The sequence below is a fragment of the Pelodiscus sinensis genome, chromosome 3, assembly GCF_049634645.1.
Source record: "Pelodiscus sinensis isolate JC-2024 chromosome 3, ASM4963464v1, whole genome shotgun sequence".
NCBI classification, from domain to species: domain Eukaryota; kingdom Metazoa; phylum Chordata; order Testudines; family Trionychidae; genus Pelodiscus; species Pelodiscus sinensis.
This window is the reverse complement of record NC_134713.1, coordinates 179,811,664-179,835,606: the sequence shown is the minus strand read 5'-3', so window position 1 is coordinate 179,835,606 and position 23,943 is coordinate 179,811,664. Positions and strand designations below refer to the sequence as shown.

At 40.6% G+C, this 23,943-nt stretch overlaps 1 protein-coding gene across 4 annotated transcripts in view; it reads left to right on the top strand.

The window, feature by feature from the left end:
• Window positions 1-23,943, top strand: part of BCL11A (BCL11 transcription factor A) — a 105,518-nt gene that overhangs the window by 66,502 nt on the left and 15,073 nt on the right. For all 4 annotated transcript variants that reach the window (XM_075925528.1, XM_006122154.4, XM_014573141.3 and 1 more), the window contains one exon: window positions 22,885-23,943. This exon is cut by the window's right edge. In XM_075925528.1, the coding sequence (XP_075781643.1) occupies window positions 22,885-23,943 (1,059 nt within the window). The remainder of the gene's footprint in view (window positions 1-22,884) is intronic.

Sequence of the window (23,943 nt, the reverse complement as noted above, 5' to 3'; positions counted from 1 at the left end):
GGCATGTAGGGGTTGTGAATAAATAGTGTTTGTGCACGTGTGTGAGTGAGCTGCCTGGGGTGTGTGTCTGAGGAGTGTTGTGAATGGAACATGTGCAGTGTGGGGAGTGTGTGAATGAACCCTGTGTAGGGGCTTTATCAGTGGACGTCCTGTGTGGGGATGGTTGTGTGGGAGGAGCCTGGGAGGCATCAACCTAGATGGCATCTGCTGTGAGACATGAAGGGGGTAGAGAATGAATGAAGTGTCAAAAGGAGGCCAAAAAAAACCCAACCCCCTGACTCACTTTGTCTTTTTTTGGTGCAGAATATACACCTCCGGGAGTAGGACAGGAACAGCTAATTGGTATGTCAAATAGAGGTGACCCAGTGTTCTGAGAGAAATAGGGTGTTCTTTTTTAACATTTCTTACCATGTTTGAAATTAGCAACAATCCTCCCTGGTACGCTTTCTTGGATATTCCCTCCTCATGCGTGTAGCAGAGGCTCAGCCCTGCCCAATTTGCTGATTCCAGGGATACCTATGGACTTTTGCCTCTGTACTGTCACTAGACAGCCTGATGCTCTGTGGTCAGTATGCAGTACAGCTCCTTAAGGACTTGGAGCCCCTGGGGGAAGCCAAGGAGAGCCTTCTGTGAAGCTGGTGGAAGGAGGTGGCTCTCTCTTACTCCTCCAGCTGCGTTTCTTATGTTCCCTAGGTGTGAGATGCAGATTCTGATCCCCTTACTCTCACTTAGTAGCGCCTTCATCTTCAAGTTGCTCTGTTGAGGGTGCGTCTACACTGCACCGTAGCTCGAAATAAGATACGCAATAGCTTAATTTCAAAATAACCCGCTATTCCAAAACGTCCCTTACTCCTCATGGAATGAGGTTTACAGGGACGTCGGAATTGCGAGCACTTATATTTTGAAATAATGGACTTGCCGTGCAGATGCAGGATAACTATTTCAGGATACTCCAGTATCCCAAAATAGTGTTGCAGTGTAGACATACCACTGGAGTGTTGTAATGTGGGCCAGTTGGATAACATGAAAGATTGTACAATTAATCTATATTTTTGTTTTCTGGTGCTACCTATTACTAGTATCTAACCGCTGGCTACTAATAAGAATGGCCATACTGGCTTAGACCAAAAGTCTCTCTAGCCCAGTATCCTGTCTTCTGACAGTGGCAAGTGCCAGGTGCCCCAGAGGGAATTAACAGTGCAGAGAATCATCAAGTGTTCCATCCCCAGTCACCCATTTCCCGCTTCCGGCAAACGGAGGCTAGGAACACCATCCCTACCTATCTTGGCTAATAGCCATTGATGGACCTGTCTGCCATGAAATTATCTAATTATTTTTTTAACTCTATTTCGTGTTGGCTTTCACAGCAGCCTCTGACAAGGAGTTCCACATGTTGACAATGCATTATGTGAAAAAAATACTTCATTTTGTTTGTTTTAAACTTGCTGCTTATTAATTTCATTTGTGGAACCCTACTTATTAAGTTATGAGAAGGAGTAAATAACTTTTCCTCATTTACTTTCTCCACTCCAGTCATGATTTTATAGACCTCTATCATATCTGGACTTAGTTGTCTCTTTTCAAAACTGAAAAATCTCTCCTCATATGGAAGCTGTCCCATACACATCATTTTCTTGTTGCTCTTTTGTGAACCTTTCACAGTTCCAATATATCTTTTTTGAGATAGGGTGACCACATTTTCATGCAGTATTCAAGATGTGGAGGCATGCCACGGATTTATATAGAAACAAAATGATATTTTCTGTCTTATGATCTGTCCCATTACTAATGATTTCCTGCATTCTGTTAGCATTTTTGACTGTTGCTGCACATTGAGTGAATGAGAACTGTTCACATTCACTCCAAGATCTCTCTCTTGAGTGGTAAAAGCTAATTTAATTCCCCTTATTTTCTATGTATATTTGGGATTCATGAATATGCTAGACAGCACTGGTACAGCAGTACAGACCCTCTGGGGGCACCACTATTTATTTCACTCCATTCTGAAAACTGCCCATTTATCCCTAGCTGTTGTTTCCTATCTTTTAACTAGTTACCAGTCCGTGAAAGGACTTTGGTCACAGACCTTTTCAAAGGCTTTTTGAAAATCTAAGTACACTATGTCCACTGAATTCCCCTATGTCCACAGGTTTGTTGACCCCCCCTCAGGGAATTCTAGTTGACTGGATTTTTCCTATAACAAAATGCTTATCCTGGTAAAAAAAAATGGGTCTCTCTACAATCTATATCAGATGCTTAAAAAGTCCTTATTTTCATTTTATTCTTCCGCACTAGTAAAATCTTAAGCCATGCCTAACACCAGTTCTCTAGTTATTCTTCAAGTGATGGCCCCTATTGTATTCCTTTGAGGGTTATGTGCATGTGCCCAGAACCTGAGCTTTTGGGAATGGTATGTACCTATTTTCCTGGCCTCATGATAGCCAAAACTTTGTTTCCCACCATAGAGGAGTTTTTCAAACTAATGGGCTGTAATCATCCATGGTGTAACTCCATTGATTAACACTCCTCCCCAAACGTATCCACATGGAAAAATGTCTTTTATTCAATAGGGAATGTCTACATAGCAGTGTCATTTTGGAATAATGCCAAGTATTCCCATATAATGTAGTTCGTATCTACACAGCAAGCCCGTTATTTCAAAATAAATTTGAAATAATGGGCTTCTTACTTTGACTTCTGTAAACCTCACTGTATGAGGAGTAAGGAAAGGCAGGGGAAGAGTGCTCTATTTCGATATAAGTGCTGTGTAGACAGTGCCAAAAGTTGAAATAAGCTAGTTCGACTTAAGCTACGCAATTGACCTAGGTCAAGTTGTGGAGTTTATTTTGTGTTTATCCCTGCTATGTAGACATACCCTAGGAAAACATACACTTCCATGAACTACCAGGTCCAGAGTTGGTAGTGGTGTATTCTGACTTCAGTCACCATAGCCTCTGATAGAAGATTCTCTTTGGCAAAATGCCTGCAAGATACCATCTGCTGAGATGCAGGGAGAGGGCACTGAAGACAAGTAAGACCTTAAAGGGAGTCACTGACTGGAGAGGGGGCCAGAGGATATGCTGATTAAGCACATCTCTTCAATAGTCTCTTCCAGAGAGGATCTCTGGCGCCATCAGTGTATTTTAAAGCTGTTTTCCCGTAACAACAGCCTCATGGGAGAGATCTCAGCTTATTGTCCCTTGGAGAAAATCCCTGGAGGCTGCAGGGAGCCTGGGTGTGTAGGTTACACCTCTCTGCTTCATCTGGCTACTAAGTGAATACATTTTGGATCTTCTGCAAGATGTTTTTACTGCTTGCCAAATCTGCTAGGAACAGGATATTTGGATTGGGTTGTAAAAATTATTGCCACTAAAACCAGTTAAATCTATCTGTACATCACAACAAAAGTTTTGGCTATGAGAACAGCAAGAGTGGGTCCAGCTTGCAATATATTAATGTATGTATGTATATATGACATTTGAGTTAAAAGGGGAAAGATCAGACAACACATTTATTTCGAAAGGCTGGGGTAACGTAGAGATCTATGTGAAATCATTGCCGAATTATATTAGTGATGGAAATATCTATTAGATCATCTCATCCATTTCTCTGCTAATGCTGCAGTGTCCCCAAAGGTCAATTTTCTAGTGTCTGCCACTGATTTCATCTTGTGACTATCGCATGTCACACAGCCATGGGAGTTTTACCACGACTTTCAACTTTATTTCTTGTATTTCCATAGAGAGGTTTTAAATTTGTTGTTGTTAAAGAAAGGTTTCCTCCAGCTTTGCATTTCAGTCTCTCCGCACTTGCGTCTAAGAGTCAAATCAGTAACTGCTCGTGTGTGCCATAAAGATGCACATTGAAAGAGTTGTAAAAAAAAACCCCTCAAGTACCTGCATGAACAAGGAACTCTGCCCTGTTGGGCCCCAGAGGGAGTGGCGTATTGACGGCCAGCAGGTGCTGTGGGAGAACTTTGTGTTGGTTTGTGTCCAAGCAACCCCTTTCCTGACAAGGTGTGGTTATCTAACTGGGCAAGGAGCAACTCCCCAGACTCACTCTGTGGTCAGCAGTGAGGCACGCTTTGGAGCTTTTGTGCTCGTTTATGTAAATACAATTTATACAAATATGTCTTTGCTTCATCTTGAAAGTATTTTGACAGCTTCATCAAGGCTGATCCTTCATAAAGGCTACAATAGGAAGAGCTGCTTTAGGGCCCAATGTCACACCCACTCATAAAAATGAGCCTAATTCACCGTCACCCTGCACCTTGTGTGGTCATTTATGCAAGGTGGACACGATATGCTACCACTCTGCTTGACAGCTGCTTTGCATGAACACACGAGAACAGTGAATTGGGCCCAAAAGGAGCAGAACAAGGACTGTGCATGAGCAATAGATTATTTTCCGAGTTACAGGCCTTTTCTATTTTAATAAGTTTACAGTAACAATTAGATTGTGCCCTAGATGAGTCACATGACAGATTTCGTTATCTAAAAATCCAAGCAGCCAGCATGCATGCACACATGTGTGCATGCATGCACAAAGAACAAATAAAGAAATCTGAAGCTCTTATTGCCTTCAGTGGAACCAGGACTGGCCCCTTAGCTTTTGTTTACTTGTGTGTATAATTTAACACTGAACTCACCAGTTGTTTCTGCACTTAGAGAAACCCATCAACAGTTCACTCCTGGGCTAAGAAATTAGTACGCCGAGCCTTTTGTGTGTCTGATTTATGACCTCCCCCCTCTGCAAATGTGGTCTGCAATAAAAAACATGGACTCAATCTCGGTGCAGGTGCAGCCTCTGATACCTGCTGTAGAAATCAGGAAGCAAAAATCAAAAAAAGGTTTCTGTTCCACAATTGCTGCAGTTTCAATGCTAGCGAGTCAGTCTCCGTAAAACACTTCCCTTTCTCATGAGTGCTGCTCGGTGAGATTTTTAAATAAACGAGTACCATGAGGTTTGGGCTAAATGTGACACCCACTAAGAAAAAAATTGAAATTAATGCTATTTATAGTGGGATGCGAATGCCGATTTCATCAGCTTTTGTTTCATGCAAGGAAACTGAGTATAGGAGTACAGTCACCTTACTTGTAACTTCTTGCTTAAGCTGGCAGTCGGGATTGAATTCCCTGACACTGTAAAAGTCTGGACAACCCTGCCAGCTCGTGGAAGGTCAGTCCAACAACTGTCACACGGAAAGCATCAAAAGCATGAGCTGTCGATAGTGACCTGCATTTGCAGAAAATCTGAGGGCTTTCTAATTAACTGAGGATCTCTAAATTAGAGTAAAGCCACTTGACAAGCCCCCTCATATGCCTTAAGTGTCAAGGCGCAGATAATCATTACATCTAACAAGCTTCTGATTTTTAACAGTAGCTATGAGACTAAATCAGCTCCTAATGGCTCCGTTTCACAATGTTCCAGTGCATTTTTCATCTCTTGCACTCTGAATTTATATTCTTTGTTCCCTGCTCAAATATTCTGGTGCTTTTTCCTAATTTCAGGCTTTGCCTCACAATGGCTCCACTTCTCTTAGGCAGCTCATTTACTTGTCATTTCTCACATATGAGCATCCATGTTGGTTAGTCATGATTCTTCTCAATCAGTACATTTCACAGATTCACTCCATCCCTCTACCCCACAGTGTACATTGGAAGGGCTGCAGAGCTGATGTCATTCTGCAATTAAAATAAAAAAAGAAAAGTAGACTCAGGCACCTGTCTTGTAAAATCTGAGATATAGATTTACTTTTAACCCTCAAAAATTGGGTATCTGTAGATCTGCTGGATTCTGATCTCATTTGCTCTGCTTTTACAGGGGTGTAACTCCATTTACTTCAGCAGTGGCATTGCTCCTGATTTACACCAATTTAAGGGAGCTCAGGCTCAGTCAGGCCTGGAGAGCCTGAGCTTCTCCTTTCAACTTTATTCATAGTCTGCTAAGAGGATAAATATTTAAACTGGCTCCACTGTGGACTCTGGGATAGCTGTGTAGAAAGCAATGGGGAGAACTTGCTGCTGACGTGGTTATGTAACTCCCATCACTGGTAATGAGACAGACATGCAGAAAGATGGCAGGCTAGACTCCTGTGTAAGGAGCAATAAAGAGCAGATAAATACCCTTCAGGAAAGGAGAGAGAGTTAATGAACAATTCTTTGGGAACTCTCTGCATGTGTTTCTATTCACAACTTATTCATGTCCTTGTAATTACTGAAATAAAATACACATCTCAATGCCTACTTTTTCTTTTAAAACTTTCAAAAGTAATCAAATCCCGAAGTGCATATTGTCCTCCAGTTGCTTGATCAGTAAATCAGACTTTTGCCATTTATCTGCAAAAGTTAAATTTAAAGCATCCTCAACTGTAGTGTTTGAAAGAGGAACATTTGTTTCTGTGGGTACTGTGCCAATCAATAATCTTCCAGTTTGACTCAGCTATCAATTATTGCCGCAATTATTTATCTAGTTGGATATTTAAAATGTCATCAGAAAGAGATGATTACATATTCCAGAAAGCAAGGCACTGTATAATCAGATGAACTGCAGCCAGTTAAATGTAGAGTGGTACTAACTTGTCCTTCAAAGCTGAATTCTGCAGCCACAAGTGAAACAACAGCTTTCTGCACCGTTGTAAGGAAACAGTTCTTAACCTTGGAACACTGAATGTTATTGGGGTCACATAATACTCAGATAGAGGAGACCTTGCAAGCCAGGAATTTGAATCAGCCTTACTGACATAAAGAACCATTTTTGGTGTGTTTTAATTGGATTTCATCTGCAAATCTATAAATAAGAAATTTTTCTCTTTATCTTCCTTTCTGTGACTTTACACTCCTGAAGCACTAAATTTTCAAATGCCCCTTTTGTGTTCCTCAGCTGAATATATGGTAAATATTCTGTGTGCCGTGAAAATGCAGTAAAGCTATAGAAATCCCTTCATTCTCACATTCCCCAAACCTAGGTATTCTGAATGCTATATCATTTGCAACTTCAAGGATTCTTATATTACAAAGAGGAGGCAGAGTAGTTTAAACAAGACTATAGAACTTGATATCTTTTGTCCTATTTTCAAAGAAAAAAATTAACAACTATCCTAATGCTCTGTTGTGAAAGTACAAAACCAGGTTCTGTAAGGGTCAGGTGCAACCCCCATTCTAATTGCAGTTTCTTTAGTGACATAGAACTTGTTGAAGGACATAATAAAGTTTTTCCTTCCTAATAGCTGGTCTAGGGAGAGAAATTATGGGGTCCTGCAGAGCTCTGGCTAAGATGTCCCAGTTTGTCAGAGAATGCCTGAGTATACCTGAATTAGTGGAGTCAATTGTTGCCTGAATGAACTGTTTAGTGAGGGAGGAAACTGAAGCAAAGCAGGAGCATTACAAGAGTGAAGAGGAATTGAGGGGATTTGTTTGGGAATATAGTACAGAAGAGATTGAGAAGATGGGGAGGGTCCCAAAGAATAACGGCTTTATGCCCAAAATCGTGATGCTGACCCTTAATTAGAATGATGATCTACAGAAGCAAGCCTAATCTAGTCTGAAAAAAATTAAATCAACATTATTCTAAGGTGAGCATTTTACTGTAAAACATTGGCACTGAGAACATTAGCCAGTTTCTCCTGCCTTTAACTTCTGCATTTCCACATCAAAAGCTATGTATGGGACACATGCAGCCCACTTAATTAGCCTCAGTAACATGAGTCCAACAATTAACAGGTACTTCTGCTGTTATATATATCTCTTGGTTTATGTTATTTCTACTCCATCTGATGAAAAATGGGTTTTACCCACAAAAGCTCATTATTCTTAATATTTTGGTTAGTCTCTAAGGGCATGTCTACAGTAGGAAATGATTTAGAAATAACTTATTTTTTGAAATAACAACTCCCAAAATAACTATTTCAAAATAAGCTAATTCCCCAAGGAAAGCAGGAGCATAGATTTTGAAATAACCAGCCCATTATTTCAAAATAACTCCCTAGTGTAGACCAAGGCTCACTAGTGTAGGCTAAGGTGCCACAGGACTACTCGTTTCTTTGGGTAAATTGAGCTATACAGGTTGTTTGAGCAGCACCAAGACTTGTTTCTATATTTCTCCCCACTGTATGTCACCCTTGTCAGTTCAGGTCACAATACACATCTCTCCAGCCTAGGTGACACTGTGACTTTTGCAGCCTCAGTGGAACACTGCGCGGCACCTGTCAGAGGCATTCCAGGCAAGGGAAGATGTAGCATGGGCATACACCCATGTTAGCTTTATCCTAGCAAGGATGGGGAGCAATAGCAGTGAATACATGTTTAGCATGAATTTCAGCATGGGCTAGCATCCCAAGTGTGTATTCAGGGTCCCTGGCAGTTTTGCACCTGGGAACTTGCTCATGCCAAAGTCCACACTGCCACAGTTATGCTACTAGTGTTATCCGCACTAAGTATCTCAAAGCTATGTGGCTATATTTGCCTCTGCAACAATTATACCTTCATTTGCTATGTAGACATAGCCATAGTTGTGGAATGCTCAGACATTCAGCACCCTGTCCCCAGAAGTGGCAACTACTATACTATAGATACAGTGGGTACTCTCCTTAGTTTTGGCTCCAGTACTAGCAGGTGCCAAAGGACAATGTTGTCCTGGCCAAGACCACCATGCAAGCCTTGCCTTGCAATCAGGTAGTACAAGCAGCAATATTCTATCTGCCTCCTGAGTGAGTGTTTTGGGCTAAATTAATCGCAGGTGTAACTCCATTAACATAATATACTAGGGATAAATGTATTCTGTAATGTTGACTAACAAAATGTAGTGTGCCATGCAACTCTGTGCTTTAAGAATGTAATACAAAAAAGTCTGTTCATACTTGAAATAACTTACACTTATTTAACAGAATCTTGGATGATGTTAGAGAAATAGAGAATGACATGGAAAGTATTGCAGTGCATTATCTATAAAACATAAATAAAGGCAATACGGGATGGATGCTACTTGATTTACTCCAGTGTGCTTACTCCAAGTCACTCTAACGGTGGTATGAACATTCCATCTCCCAGGGATCAGAGTTTGAGTGGTTTCAAAACGTCATTGCAGTTTGATTTCTCTGGGAGTGTCCAATCTATTGCATTAGCAATTTCTCATAGAATTTAATTGGGTCGTAAAGCATCAGTAGTTATGCTCAGTAATACAAAATTATGTGACTATGCTGATTCTGTATTTGTAGAAGATACTTTGTTACATAGATAGTATATGGGTTATTTAAAATAAAATAACATTAGCAATTTCAAAACAAAATGATGTAAAGGTTGGGATGTAACCCCTTAGAAGCAAGGGGATATGGAATATGGGACTTAACCCTTTAGAAGCAAAGGCTAGACATCTAGATCTGTCTTTCCCTATGTGTTGTGCTGAGATGTTGCTGAGGTGAAAAAATATAGCATGTTCTATAGCATGCTCTGGGCAAAACCACTGTGAGTGAGGGAACGGCATGAAAACAAGAATAAGTATCCTGTTTTCGTGAGTTAACTCAAACCGATAGGACCAAATTTACTTGGGGCTGTCACTGTGCATCTACACTGGTGAGTGCAAACGGGCTCTTGTATGCACACTCCAGGACATCTTGTCCATTTGCACTTGTAGAATGCAGTTTGCTGTGTATGAGAAACAAGAGCTTTAACATGGCTATGGTTACCCCTTTTTACTCCTGGCCAAAAATGTAGCCCATTTAATTTTATGATCAATTTATGTAGTCCTCCCCTTGACGTCAATGAGAGATCTGTTTTCTTACAATTATTTGTATTATAGTAGCAGCTAGAGGTCCTAACTGTGATCAGGTTTGTGCTGGAGGCTGTAATAGATAATCCTCCTTCTGAAGAGCCTGTGCTCTAAGAGGACAAAAGAAGGAAGAGTAATGAGCCTTGCCCAATGTCACATAACAGGTGAATTGCAGAGTCAGAATTAGAACCCACATCTTTTTCATACATGTCCAAACGCTAGCCACTAAACCATACTGCCTCTCAATTGAAGGCTGTTGAAGTTAGCTGCTTGCATAATTTTAACATGCATTTTTATGCTTTTTTGGCCCCTTCCTGGTATGCAGAGCCAGTACTGCTGCTATTAGAAGAGAAGAAAAGAATAAAAAGGAAAAAATGGGGGAGAGGGGCTGCCAGAAAGAAAAATAGGAAACAATTCATCATATAGGGATATGAAAATGAGCAAAATTATTTGGAACTTCTCTGTAACCATATAATCACACTGTGTTTAAAAAGTGAATTATTAACTTGATTGTCCCTAACGGCCATTGGGTAAATACGCAATTATGGACTGTTGACACAGGGTATTGTTTACTGCATAATCGGGTGACTGCTTTGAAGGAGCTTTGATGCTCTGTTGGGTCATGGCTTACCTGAGACTTCTTAGTTGATGGGTCATTGACCTGACAGACCTTAATGACTTCTGAAGGAGAATGTATCTGTCTATCCTGTATACATCTAGCTAGTGGAGTGTTAGTTAAGGCAGTCTGGGTGCCACTTCTTTTTAAAAGTCCGTTAATTCAAAGTTATAACATTTTTAAGGAAAAACAAAACCTATATTGGGAAAACTTAGACACTGCAACAGTAATTCTCATTTTTGTCTTTTTAAATAGCAAAAGTGATCAGATGGCATTAGGGACAATGGGCGCAGTCCCAGAAAATCCTTACTCATGCGAGTCATCCCATTAAAGTCAGTTGGAAGAAAGCTGGAACAGAATATGTACATCAGGGTTTGATCACTTTGTGATTTTTTTTTAGAAGTCGTGGGCCAGATTGTAACAATAATGAGTTCTGCTTACAGATCCGATGGTACAATGTAGTCCAGTATAAGACTCCGTGGTTTATATTTTAAATGAATGGGAGTGAATATGTTGAAGTCAGTCTGTCTTTGTATATTATTTATATTTCTCTGTGACCTTTGTATGTAAGTACCAACTACTTACACTGGCTGGATCTCATTTGTCTGAGAAGTTTCTTTTACAATTTATTTCAAAGCTGAATTTTAAGAATCAAATTATTGCCCGAATCCACCAACTGCAATTTGCGTCCATTTGCTGGTAATCAAAAAGTGACAGATTTCCACCCCCAAGTTTTAAAAAACACAAAATCACTTCCAGACTGGTATGTTACTTGCCAAGTTGGAGCCTGAAGCAGGGTTTTTTTTGGTGTGGCCAAATAATAATCGCCTTGAAAATGGTGACAGACATTGAGGTCAGGCCAGTATGACTGGCAGCCTTACGAGCTCCTGAGGGACAGCAGAAGCCATCTCCTTTTTGCCAAGTGCTACAACTCAAGCCAGAGATCAGTTTCAATTCTGGTCTTTGTGTAAAATTAGGTTTTATTAGATTAAAAAAAAAAGAGTAAGAAAAAATATAAAGTTCTGTATTTTGATACTAGAAATAAAATATCCACCCACAAACTTTCCATTTTCCCTGGAAGGACCTGATCCTACGCTCATTGGAATGGACAGGAGTCTTTCCACTGACTCAAAGGGCATTGGCTCAGGTCCAAAATTAAATGTATGCTGTTTTAAGCAGCTTTTCCCCATTGTGAGGTGTAAACATGGGTTATGTTTCATGTGAAAAGAATTCTGATTTTTCTCTCGCAGCAGCTTTACACTAGTGTTTCTCTATTGACTTCACTGATGTTACGTCTGATGCAGGGCTTATTCCAAATCCCACTGAGCGGATGCCTTCCCATTACCTTCAGTGGGCTTTGGATCAGGAACTTGTGATTGTGGAGCTTAGAAGAGAAGCAGGGCCATTCACTTTATCGTTAATTAGATGTCCATTGAGCTCTTGCCCTTTGCTCTTTGATAATGCTGTGTAGTTTATTCTTTTGAAAGGAGGAGGGGGGGGGGGAGGGGAGCATACATAATATTTACTCCTTTTCCTAGCCTTTTTCTTCCAAATAACCCCCATTTTCCTTTCCAGGCTCATTTTCCTTTCCTATGGCAGGCGACAGGTTCTCTTTTCCTGTGGCCTTCCCAATAATGCTGCTGTTGTCTAACTTTAAATAGTAAACCTTATCAAACTGCAGCCTGACTACATAGCCACACCCTTTTAACTTACAAGCTGTCAGCCTCTTCCCCTGCAGAAAGAATGTGTGTTAGCTATAAGGGCTGCACCTTCAATGGGCAGATGTCTGCTTTCCCCGGACAAAAGTAAAAGGCAGGGGAGTCCAGGAAAACAGACTTGTAGCTGCTTGAACTATTGGTGCTTGGGTGTTTATTGGATTGACTTTACAGTTCTCTGTTTGGATATTTATTCTTCAGGGAGTCATGTTACTGCAAGTAGCATCCTGTCTGGTTTGTGTTCCCATTCCACAAAGAAGGAATAAAAGGCACAGACTTTTCCACCTGTGGCCTGTAAGCCTGTTTTTTTCCTCCTAATGAATGAGTAGTAGTTGTTCAGCAGCACAAGTGAAAGGCACAGAAATGCCATAGTGATAGGCGTGGCAGAGGAATCAGAACGGAATATAATAGTAATACTTTAGGCTCTGTATGAGAGAAGGTCAAGTAATACTGTCATCAGGAAATGTAAAGAGATACAATCAGTCTCTAAGTAATATTTTTTTAAAATATGAAATCCTTTTCTACTAAGTTAGCTTTCCAGATATTAAATAGAAAGATAATTACTACCATTATTTGCTTTTAAAATAATTTTTGCTGCTTGTGTTTTTCAGTTTGGACACTGAAAATAAAATATCTGTAAAGCTTGTCAAAATTTTTCACACAAAAAGATTTTTTTGAGAGTCAAAAATGCCCCTTTTAAGAATGAAATATTTTGCAAACAATTATTTAATTATCAAAATATGTTTTTGAGATGCTTCCCGCAATACCTTTCTTGAAATTTTCCTTTAAAACATTTTAGAAGTTTTTCATTTCACAAAATCTTGATTTCTACTAAGAAGAAGTTAGTTTCAGACAATTAAACATTTCAGTAATGGTTTTTGTGAAGACATCAGTTAAATAAGGATAAAACAGATCCTGGAAAGGTGTATGAAAATAAAAAGGCGACGCTATTTTGGGCCCTACAAAATGCAACAGCTTTCAGATTTTAACATTTTGCTCAAACTTGTTGTTCTTCAGTCATCTTTGTTGCTCATTTTCACACTTGTTTATAATTAGTTTCTACTGGACATTACTTTCCTATTGTAGGAGTTTATATATATATACATACGCTGCAGAAACTGAACTTGGTTTCATTCTGATCTGGTGTAGGGATGTTAAGTATGGGTTAATTGAATAGTCGATTGACCTCATGAATTCTTATCAGTTACTTGATTATTCTATAGTCCCTGGGAGTGGGGCTGGCAGCCAGTGTGCTCCAGCCCTACTCTGGAAGAGCCTGCTGCTACTCCACACTACTGTCTCTTTATCAGAGGAAGCAGCATGGGTTGACAAGCAGGAGCGGGTCTGCAAGGGGAGCCAGTTTAAAAACCAGCTCCCTTCGTGGACCAGCTGCTGGCCAGCCTGCTAAAATAATTACCGGCAGGAAGTGGGGGAATGCGTGTCGTTTATAGCATTAACCTATAAGCTTTTGCTTATTGGTTAATTGGTTAATCGACTATACTATCACATCCCTAATCTGCTGTATAATTTTCTCATGTGTCTTACTTGTGTTCTTCCTTTAACATTTAATGATGATGATGATAATAGGCATGATTCACTGCTCTGTTACACCAATGTTGACGTCAATGGACTCACAATGGTAAAACAGTGTAGTGAATCAGGCCCAATATTTACTAAAGGCCCACCTGCCAAAGAAAACAAAGTACTATATAGAAATTATAAATAGATACATTTACAGAAAAATGACCGACCCAGTCCCCAACCTCTCCAACAAAATAAAATTTACCACCAAAACCCACAGCCACTTATAATCCATTTATGATGGGCCTTCTCAATTGTAAAGAAAATAAACAGTATTCAGTTAGCTAAGGGAAAAGATTTATTGAACAATCACAGTTTTCCTCATCTAAGTCAATGATGTTAACTATCAGGTCATGTATGAAAGGTGGTGTATGAAATATGGGTATTTTCCCCTTAGTGGTTGCAAATAGAAGTAGGTTGCAGAAGACTCAGAGAAGTATGTATACACTGCTTTTGAGATCATGCCTTCCAGCCCGGATAAGCTGACACGCACTAGCTCCACTCCAGCTAGCATGGTAAAAATAGCAGCTTGGATGTGTCATCGTGGACTGATTACCTGAAGTCGGTCCCAGAGGGGCAGGCAGGCAGGCTTGTACTAGGACAGCTAGACTGTGTCATCTCTATGCTGCATTGTCCACACACCATTGCATTTAGCGAGTGAGTGTATGTCTGGGGGGCATGGTCCCCATTTGTAGTGTAAACATAACCAGACTGAGCAGAACTGTCTTCAGTCTCTGTTAGCTTCCTGTATTCCAGTAGTTTCAGTTCTGAAGTTTTAGTAGAGGGCATTTCAACAATGCACATTTCCAAAGGGAAAAAAATCTTTGACAGGCCAGATGGAGAAGAGATGAATCAAGTACAAGTGGTAACAATTAACTCTGTTTTCCCTCCACCCTCTTAAATACTGTAATGATCCAAAATTTATCAGCCTAAAAGCAAGCAATCATTTGATATTAAAGCAAAATAAAGCAATTCTGGTTTAAGTTCAGACTATTCCTCGAATAATTTTTTGTGAAGAGGGCTGGGGGGTGGAAAGCATTTGTTATAATTTTCACATACTCAAGTCTCAGTAATATTTTATTTTTTTTGCATGTCCGGTAACAAAAGATACATGTGATCTATGCAGGAGCCTAGCAGAGCAACAAACTATGAAAGGAACCATGTCCTTTAACCCTGGTTTTGCTTGGCAACTGTACATTTTACAAAGAGAAGAAGATATATTTGCACTAAAGATCCCACCATTGGGCTCAAGAACTTTCATGTGCTTGTGCATTTCTGTGTGCTTCATTTGGTGGGTGCTCATTGCTTTCTGGAAATGAAGCCCTGTCAAAGTGTCTTCAGTCAGGCACCGAAAATTGAACCCCCATCCTGTAAGGTCATTGCAGATAAACTAAATGAATGTTTTGTATCAGTCATTATGGCTGAGGACATAAGGGACATTCCTAAACCTGAGCCTTTCCTTTTTTGGTGTTAAATCTGGGAACTCTTTCAGATTGATGTGTCTTTAGAGGAGGTTTTAGAATAAACTGATAAACTAAACACTAAGAAGTCACCAGAACCAGATGGCACTCACCCAAGAGTTCTGAAATTGCAGAATTACTAACTGTGGTTAGTAACCTATCCTTTAAATCATCTTCTGTACCTAATGATTGGAGGATAGCTAATGTGATGCCAATTTTTAAAAAGGGCGCTAGAGATGATCCTTGCAATTACAGGCTGGAAGTCTAACCTCAGCACCGGGCAAATTGGTTGAAACTTTAGTTAAGAACAGAATTATCAGACAAATAGATGAACATAATTTGTTAGGAAAAAGTCAACATGGTTTCTGTAAAGCTGGGGTGGGCGATAATTTTTGAAGGGGGGGCCACTTCAGGAATTTCTGAAGAGGTTGTGGGCCATCCCAGAAAGGGCAGGGCCTTGGGTGAAAGAAGCAGGTTCAGGAGACTTCACTGCCCACTGACCTTGATTGGCCTTGGAGCGGAGGAGCACATGAAGTCTTAGCCCCCCTCCCTGCCCTCGCCCTGCCAAGGGCATGCAGCACTTGGAGAGAACTGCCGGCTGTTTTGAACGGCTGGCAATTCCTTCTGGTGCTGTGCATCCCTGGTGGGGAGAGGGGACTTTGTGCGCTACCCTGTCTCCAGGTCTCGATTGGTCTGGGTGCAGGGGAGTGGCAGGGAGCCTCTTACTGCCTCTTTATAAATCTATGGTATGCCCACATCTTGAATACTGTGTGCAGATGTGGTCGCCTCATTTTAAAAAAGATATCTTGCCATTGTTCAGAAAAGGTAAACAAAAAAAATTAGGGGTTTGGAACGGCTGCCGTATGAGGAGAGATTAAAAAGACTGGGACTTTTCAGCTTAGAAAAGAGGAGAATAAAGGGGGAGTATATGATACAAGTGGGGTTACCAGATGGCTTAAAAAAATCCCTTGATCTCAGATGTGGGGGACGGACCGGCCGAGAGCGGGTTGTGGGGCGTGGGACTGGCCAGGGGAGAACCGGCCGACGGGAAGCAGGGCTGGCTGGGAGGGGGTCGGAGGTAGTGTGAGTGTGTCTACCAGCCAGGCAGTACGCAACTACGTACTTATACTCCTGATAATAATAAATCTTACTTAATTAGAAAATACTGGACATTTATGTGTCCGGTATTTTCTCAATTTCTTTCCTGGACAGAAAGCTCAAATACCGGACTGTGTGGTTCAAAACCGGACACCTGGCAACCCTAGAGACAAGTCTATAAAATCATGGCTGGTGAGGATAAAGTAAATAAGGAAAAGTTAAAATTACTTGTTTCCATAACTCAAGAACTAGGAGTCACCAAATGAAATTAATAGGCAGCAAGAAACTAACAGAAGAAAGTATTTCTTTACACACTGTGGAACTCGGTACCAGAGGATGCGAAGTCCAGGAATTTAACAGTGTTTGTAAAAGATCAAGATAAATTAATGGAGGTTAGGTTCATCAATAGCTATTAGTCAGGATGGGTAGAGATTGTATCCCTAGCCTCTATTTGTCAGAAGCTGGGAATGGGTGACAGGGGAGCGATCATTTGATGATTACCTGTTCTGTTCACTCCCTCTGGTGTACCTAGCATTGGCCACTGACAGATGACAAGATACTGAGCTAGCTGGACTTTTGGTCTGATCCAGGATGATTGTTCTTATTTTCTTATGTTTTCTCTCCAAAAAACACATCCTAATTTTGAAAAACTGAGACCACAATATTTACGCTGTTTTTTTCTTTTCTTAATCCCTCCCCTGCAACCAACCATAGCAACAGAGGACCATTCACTGCATCGATGGGGTCTGATCTTCTACAGTTTAACACCCTTCCACTTATTCTTTAGAGTTGGGAAATTTGGGCGCTGTCCCAATGATCACAGCAGACCAAATTGTGATCTCATTTACACCAGTGTATAAGGAGTGTGGTGGTGCTACTTCAGATTCCTGCCATTATCCTGAGAGGTGCTGAGGACAAGTCCCACTGAGGCCTGGGTGTTTAGCACATCTCAGGGAGATAGAAAAGAATAATTTCTCCTAGATTCATGGGTGGATCCCAAGTCTACCAGGTTTCTGCAGCACCCCCTTGCTTTAGTCTTCAACCGTTTTGTGCCAGGCTGAATGCAGGTCCTGGCAGAGATGTACATTGTCTCTTCTGGCACTCAGAGCAAATCCCCTCACTGCAATACCCCTTCCTGGCCTGTCTCCATGGTTGAAGAACCTCAGGTAGCCCCAGTTGCAGTGGAGAATGAAGTGGAACTGTTATTCTTTTAGGAGCCAGCAGCTTAGTTGGCACTAAAAAGTTAAGGCAACCCAGTTACATTGATTGGCGTGTGGAAAATCCACTCTTCTGTGTGACGTAGTTAATCTAATCCCTGCTGTAGAGTGCAGAATTCTTTGAGGAAGGTGCTGTAGTGTTTCAGGTGTTGACAAGTGCTCATAGTCAGTGTGAATTCACAAAGCCCCAAATGTTTTGGGGGCTAGAACTACTGCTTCTTCCACAAAAGGGCAGACCCTCCCAACAAGGAAGGTAATTCTGGAAAGGGAAACATTGCTGAGGTGACCTCTGTGTGCACTCCCCGCCCCCCGGGATGGTAGTTGATGAGGCACAGTGAAATGGCTCTCCTCCTAGGTTTGTGGAAATGCCGGACCTATTGGTAGCAACTCATTTTAAACCTCTCAGAATTTTAGCGCCTCCAAAACGTGGTCCATCTGGAGCTGGTAGATTTGCCATTGGCTTCCCCAGGATTTGTCCAAGGGGAATGTCCGTGTCTGTAAATGGAATGCTTTACAATGTCCCCTGGCACATGGACCGAGGCTTGGATTTTTTCTCCTATAGGGCAAAAATGGAATAGAATGTAGCCAGCTCATATGATTCCCTATCTTACGATGTGTATTGTGTCCCTGTTCAGTGCTGTAATTTGGGGTCCCACAAACAAACTTCTGCATAATGGATGTGGAACCCCTCCAGTCAGATCTATAGGACCCCAAATTTGTCATTTCATTGTTACGACTCACAAAATGTCCAGGAATGCATACGCCCAGTGATAAGCTCTTCTGGATTTAGCTTTTACTTTTAAGAACTGACGGAAGAGCTTCCCAAGCCCACTGGCATTTACACACATATTATTCCATTACTTACTTGGCAATGGAAGCATTCATATGCCTAGCTCCAGAATGATTTTTTTTCAGAAGTGGCATCTAACTGACAGCTTCTCTTCCCAGCTGGCCTCTTCCCCAGCTCTTTGTCTGGCTTCACTGCTGGTGGCTGTGGACAAGACTATAGGTCTGGTTTAGAGTCAACTATATTGTGTTTCCGGATGTCAGCTTTCTCTGACTCATGTAGCAATGTAATGTGAAGAAGAAGAAATGTCTTTTTTTTTTTATTAAAAAGCTCTGTTTAGTGCTAAAAGAAGACGTGCCTTCATATCTTATTGAGTAAATATGTGGACTGCCTTTAGAGGCACTCAAAAGCCAATATACATTCTATTCACTTGTTAACTTTTTTCAGATCAGGAGTTTAAATCTGTCACCCACCCATTCCCCGGTTAAATCACCTCTTTATTTTTTGAGGGTAAGGACTGAAGTTTTGTGATTACTTTGGGGTGTGCGTGGAACTCTTATTTTAGAAATGCTAAGTCCTGTTCTATGAAAGTGCAATGCAATTTCTTCAGATCTCTAGCTAATGATTTGCTGAATGAGATGTAAAATAAATCTGCAGTTGTCTTCAAGTAGACTATTCATTTAGCATGTATCTAAAGAAATTGGGCCAGGGATATTATTGGGCCAGGATTAGATTTAGTCCGTTATTTTTATTTTTTTATGTAGAATCCCTGCTTTACAGTAATTCTCCTAGTTATGGGACAGGGAAGTTATCACTGAACAGTGTCGCAGTCAGCCACAGAACCACAGAACAATGCAGTGTATGGTGCCGTTTGCATCTGTGCAGCATGTCATGCTGACCTGTCCTCTATACTGATGCAGCAGTTTGATGTAACCCTCACAAAACAGTATCAAAGCAGCCTACCATGATTATTTTGTGATTTTCTGCAACTCCCTTGTCCATAAATGCTCCACTGAGATGGCTCACTTGCACAATATCCCCAAACCCAGGGGTTTAGTACAGGATCGCCAATAATATGCATGGCATGAGGGGCATAGAGCCCGGAGGTGGATCTAAGCACTAAGAGAATCCCACATTGTGATACCCTTACCTTAGGGCATTTCAATGAATGGAGAACTTTAGTAGCGTGACTGAACCCCATATGTTTTGGAACTGCAGGACTGGGGCCTGATTGATTCCATCTGCAGTTTTGGCTTGCCAGGGGTGTGTAAAATCAAGGGTTTGGCCTGACTTGTCTATTTACATTGTTATTTCTAGGCCTTGATTCTGCCATCCTTATTAAGAATGTGTAGTACTGAACCCTTCAGCTAATCTCACTAAGAATGACGTAAGGTGCTGCTTGGTGTGAATAAAATCGGGCCAATGATTATGGGAAAAGGCTCAAGGTTCTGCCTCTACTCCTACTGAAGTCAGTAGGAGTTTTGTCATTGACTTCAATGGGAGCATCATGGAGTCCAAAAACAGAAGCTTAGCCTGACCCTAGAGTCAGAAACTGGGGACTTCTGAAAAACCAGGGATTTCTGTGCCCAGAATGTGATGGTTTAAATGCAACTCTCATCCTTTGGTGGTAGTATGTGTATTATTGCCATAATGCTTATAGTTTGGCAAGCCCACATCAGACTGGAACATATCTCTCTGTGGTAATATGGTCAGTCAATAGCCTTCATTATTAATCAAGCACTAATAGACAAATTAGAAACTGTGTTTCTTCAAAGCAGGAGGTAAATCACTGGTGGACTTTAACTGTTTCCGTGCTTTGTCTTTTATAGAGCTCCACTGAAAATGTCAGATTGGTTAAGATTAGACAAGTGATGTAAATAAGCAATACTTTCAATTTAAATTATTATCCTGATTACAAACCATGAATGGTGAATTGAAAACTTGTTTTTCTTCAAAGCAAATGAAGAATAATATTACATTTTACACTTCAGTAAATCAATGTAGCCCTAATTTTGCCATGCAGGAAATCAATTCGAGTCTTTATAAGAGTCGAAGATGTTATGAACAAAGTAATTTTGCAAATGATGGCAAGTAACACATTTATTGATGACTGTACTTTCGGAATTTAGAAATTCTGAGCACTAGAATTTAATACACTGCACTGGAAGGAGCTGAGTGAAATACAGATTATATGGTGAAATTGTAATGCATCGTTTGCTATTAGTGGACTGGTAATAATTACCAGTTTCAAAGCAGCTTTTTCCATGTAATCTTTAGTCTCAGTCATAACAGCCCTTCTCATTGACATTATGATTACACTAGCTGCCCTTATGATCTAGCATATCTAGTTGATGGGAATACTAAAATATGATAGTGAAAACTGTATGTTGTATCCTCATTATAAGATAAAATGCCATTTTCTTTGACCTAATATATAAAATAGAGAAGCAGGGTAGCATTACATTGTTAGCATACTGTAGCTTGATCATGTAGCTTGTGGTACGTTGTTAAAAACTTCCACTTTATAACAGCAAAATAAATGAAATTTTCACATTTAAGTCTTTATGAGCACAGGAATGTGAAAGTCCAATTGAATTTGGTTCTATTTCCAAAAGGTTTAAATATTTATCTTATGCCTGTATTCACGGCACATGCTAAACAGTGAAATGCATTTTATTCAAATGCTGGCTCCAATTGAAGAATGAAATGTTAAATATTATTCCAAAGACTTTTTTAGAGACTAAAGTGTTACATGCCTGCTTTCAGTGGTTGAATCTCTTTTTACTCATCCAATTCAGATTGTCAGACTGAATGTATAATAATAGAGGCACCTGAAGGCACCAGGAAAAAATGGCTATGGGTCACTATAGCCAGAACTATAAGCTTCCTGTCTGTCATATTCACAAATCATTATTCAATACATTATATAATGAAAATATCCTTATAATGCTTTTTCTTTTCTTTTTCTTTGAAGTAAGGAGAAAAACAAGAAGGTTGCTGATAAGATGATACTAATGTTGAAATTTTCTGTCCAAATTTTTCTGTGCTCCCTCTCTCCCCCTCCACATTAAGCAACTGTTTGAAACCTAATTTAGGCATCTACCATCTAATTTTGTGAAGAAGCTTTACCCACGAGTGGGTTATACTGAGTGAGATTATAAATGCATCGTCAAGTAAATTATAGGTCAGATCAGGTGTACATTATGCCGTCAAATACCATTGTAATCCTGGATTGTTTTGGAAGGTTGTTATATTTTTGTTCCTGAGGAGACTCCAAGAGCTTTTGTTTTTAAATCACTAACTAGCAACTCTATGGTTATGTCTATACAGCAATGTTATTTCTGAATAACTAACGTTATTTCCGAAATAACATAGTCTGTGTCTACACACAAGAAGTTATTTCGACATAATGTCAAAATAATATTGAGCTGGAGGACTGCTTACTCCAACTCCTGTAACCCTCATTGTACGAGGAGTAAGGGAAGTTGGGGGGAAAATTCTCTCTCTGGAAATAACTGCTGTGTAGACAGCGCCAAAAGTCGAAATAAGCTATTTCAACTTAAGCTATGAAATTGACACAGCTCGCCCTGCTGTGTAGACGTGTCCTATAAGAACTGTCAGATTGGACTGAACATTAATTTTTGTTCTCATTTTCATTCTAATTTCAGTTATCAGTGAAAAATACTCTGGTCAAACGAGAATATTTTTTAAATGACAGCATTCAATAAAATGATACTTGCCTCCCCCATATTTAATATGATCTCTTGCCTAGGACTTTCCAAAAGTCATTCATTTCCTTTGTTTTGCACTATATTTTGTTGTGGCTGCTCTCTAGTGCCATTATTAGTTAGCATTTTGTTTAGTTTATTTATTAGTCACTTGTTCTTTCATAATGTCCGGGTTATCTCTGAAAATAATTGATCATGAATTAGAGTTAGCTAGCTACTTGCCAAAGTGGCATTTACCATCCTCAGATTCTTTTCAGGGCAAGAGAAATAATGTGACTCCCACAGGGCGTGCATCCAGGTCTCTTGGCGACTGTCCAGATATTTTACTAGCTGAACCGCATCTTTCTATTTCTTCATCTTCCTTTTGTCTTTTTTTCTTTCCTACTTAAGATGAAGCTCTGCTAAGGGCATGAGATGTTGTCTAATTTTCTACACATTGTTAGTTTCTCAGTATAATGAGGAGGAGGATAATCTAACATTTCTCATCTTTCTTAGTTATCGTTGCACTTTGGGCTGCCTCCTTGAACCCCTGTATATGTTTTTGCATATTACCTTTCATAAAATTATTTTAATGATTTTTTTCATTTTAAATATTAGCGAGGTAAGATCAAGGTATCTGTGGAGCCATAATTAGAATGAATTTATTGAATCATCTTTTTGATGGCTCTTTAACATTGTTACCTGTTCTCATACTCTTCTGTTTGTTAGGGAAGGAAAAAAAAGGCAGGAAGCCAGCTCAGATGTGATATGGTTAAATGTTCAGGCTTCCCTCCCTCATTAGTTAGATTTTTGTTTCTCCACTTCAGATTTAATGTTAGGGAAAAGAAAGATTAGAAAGAAAAAAGCCCAACAACCATCAATGATTGATAAGCCATTCAGTGATTAAACATTTATGTTGCTGTTGTATTATTTTGCAGGTAAAGATGAGCCCAGCAGCTACACGTGTACAACTTGTAAACAGCCTTTCAACAGTGCATGGTTTCTCTTGCAACACGCACAGAACACTCACGGATTAAGAATCTACTTAGAAAGCGAGCATGGAAGTCCCCTGACACCGCGGGTTGGTATCCCATCAGGACTAGGTGCAGAATGTCCTTCACAGCCGCCACTCCATGGAATTCATATTGCAGACAATAATCCTTTTAACCTTCTAAGAATACCTGGGTCAGTATCAAGAGAGGCTTCAGGTCTTGGAGAAGGGCGTTTCCCACCCACACCTCCTTTGTTTAGCCCTCCCCCCAGACATCATTTGGATCCACACCGCATAGAACGCCTGGGTGCCGAAGAAATGGCTCTTGCAACCCATCACCCTAGTGCCTTTGACAGGGTGCTGCGACTGAACCCCATGGCTATGGAGCCACCAGCTATGGATTTCTCCAGGAGACTCAGAGAGTTAGCTGGTAACACCTCCAGTCCACCATTGTCACCAAGCCGGCCCAGCCCTATGCAAAGGTTACTGCAACCATTCCAGCCAGGCAGTAAGCCACCATTTCTGGCAACACCTCCCCTTCCGCCTCTTCAGTCAGCCCCTCCTTCTTCCCAGCCTCCAATTAAATCCAAGTCTTGTGAATTTTGTGGGAAAACGTTCAAGTTTCAGAGTAATTTAGTAGTACACCGTAGAAGCCACACTGGAGAAAAACCCTACAAGTGCAACCTCTGTGATCATGCATGCACTCAGGCCAGCAAGCTAAAGCGTCACATGAAAACACACATGCACAAGTCCTCCCCCATGACCGTCAAGTCAGATGATGGGCTCTCCACAGCCAGCTCCCCAGAGCCTGGAACCAGTGATCTCGTCGGCAGTGCAAGTAGTGCTCTCAAATCTGTCGTGGCCAAGTTTAAGAGTGAGAATGACCCCAATATGATTCCGGAAAATGGGGATGAGGAAGAAGAAGAGGATGAGGAAGAAGAGGAAGAGGAAGAAGAAGAAGAGGAGGAGGACTTAACTGAAAATGAAAGGCCAGATTATGGCTTTG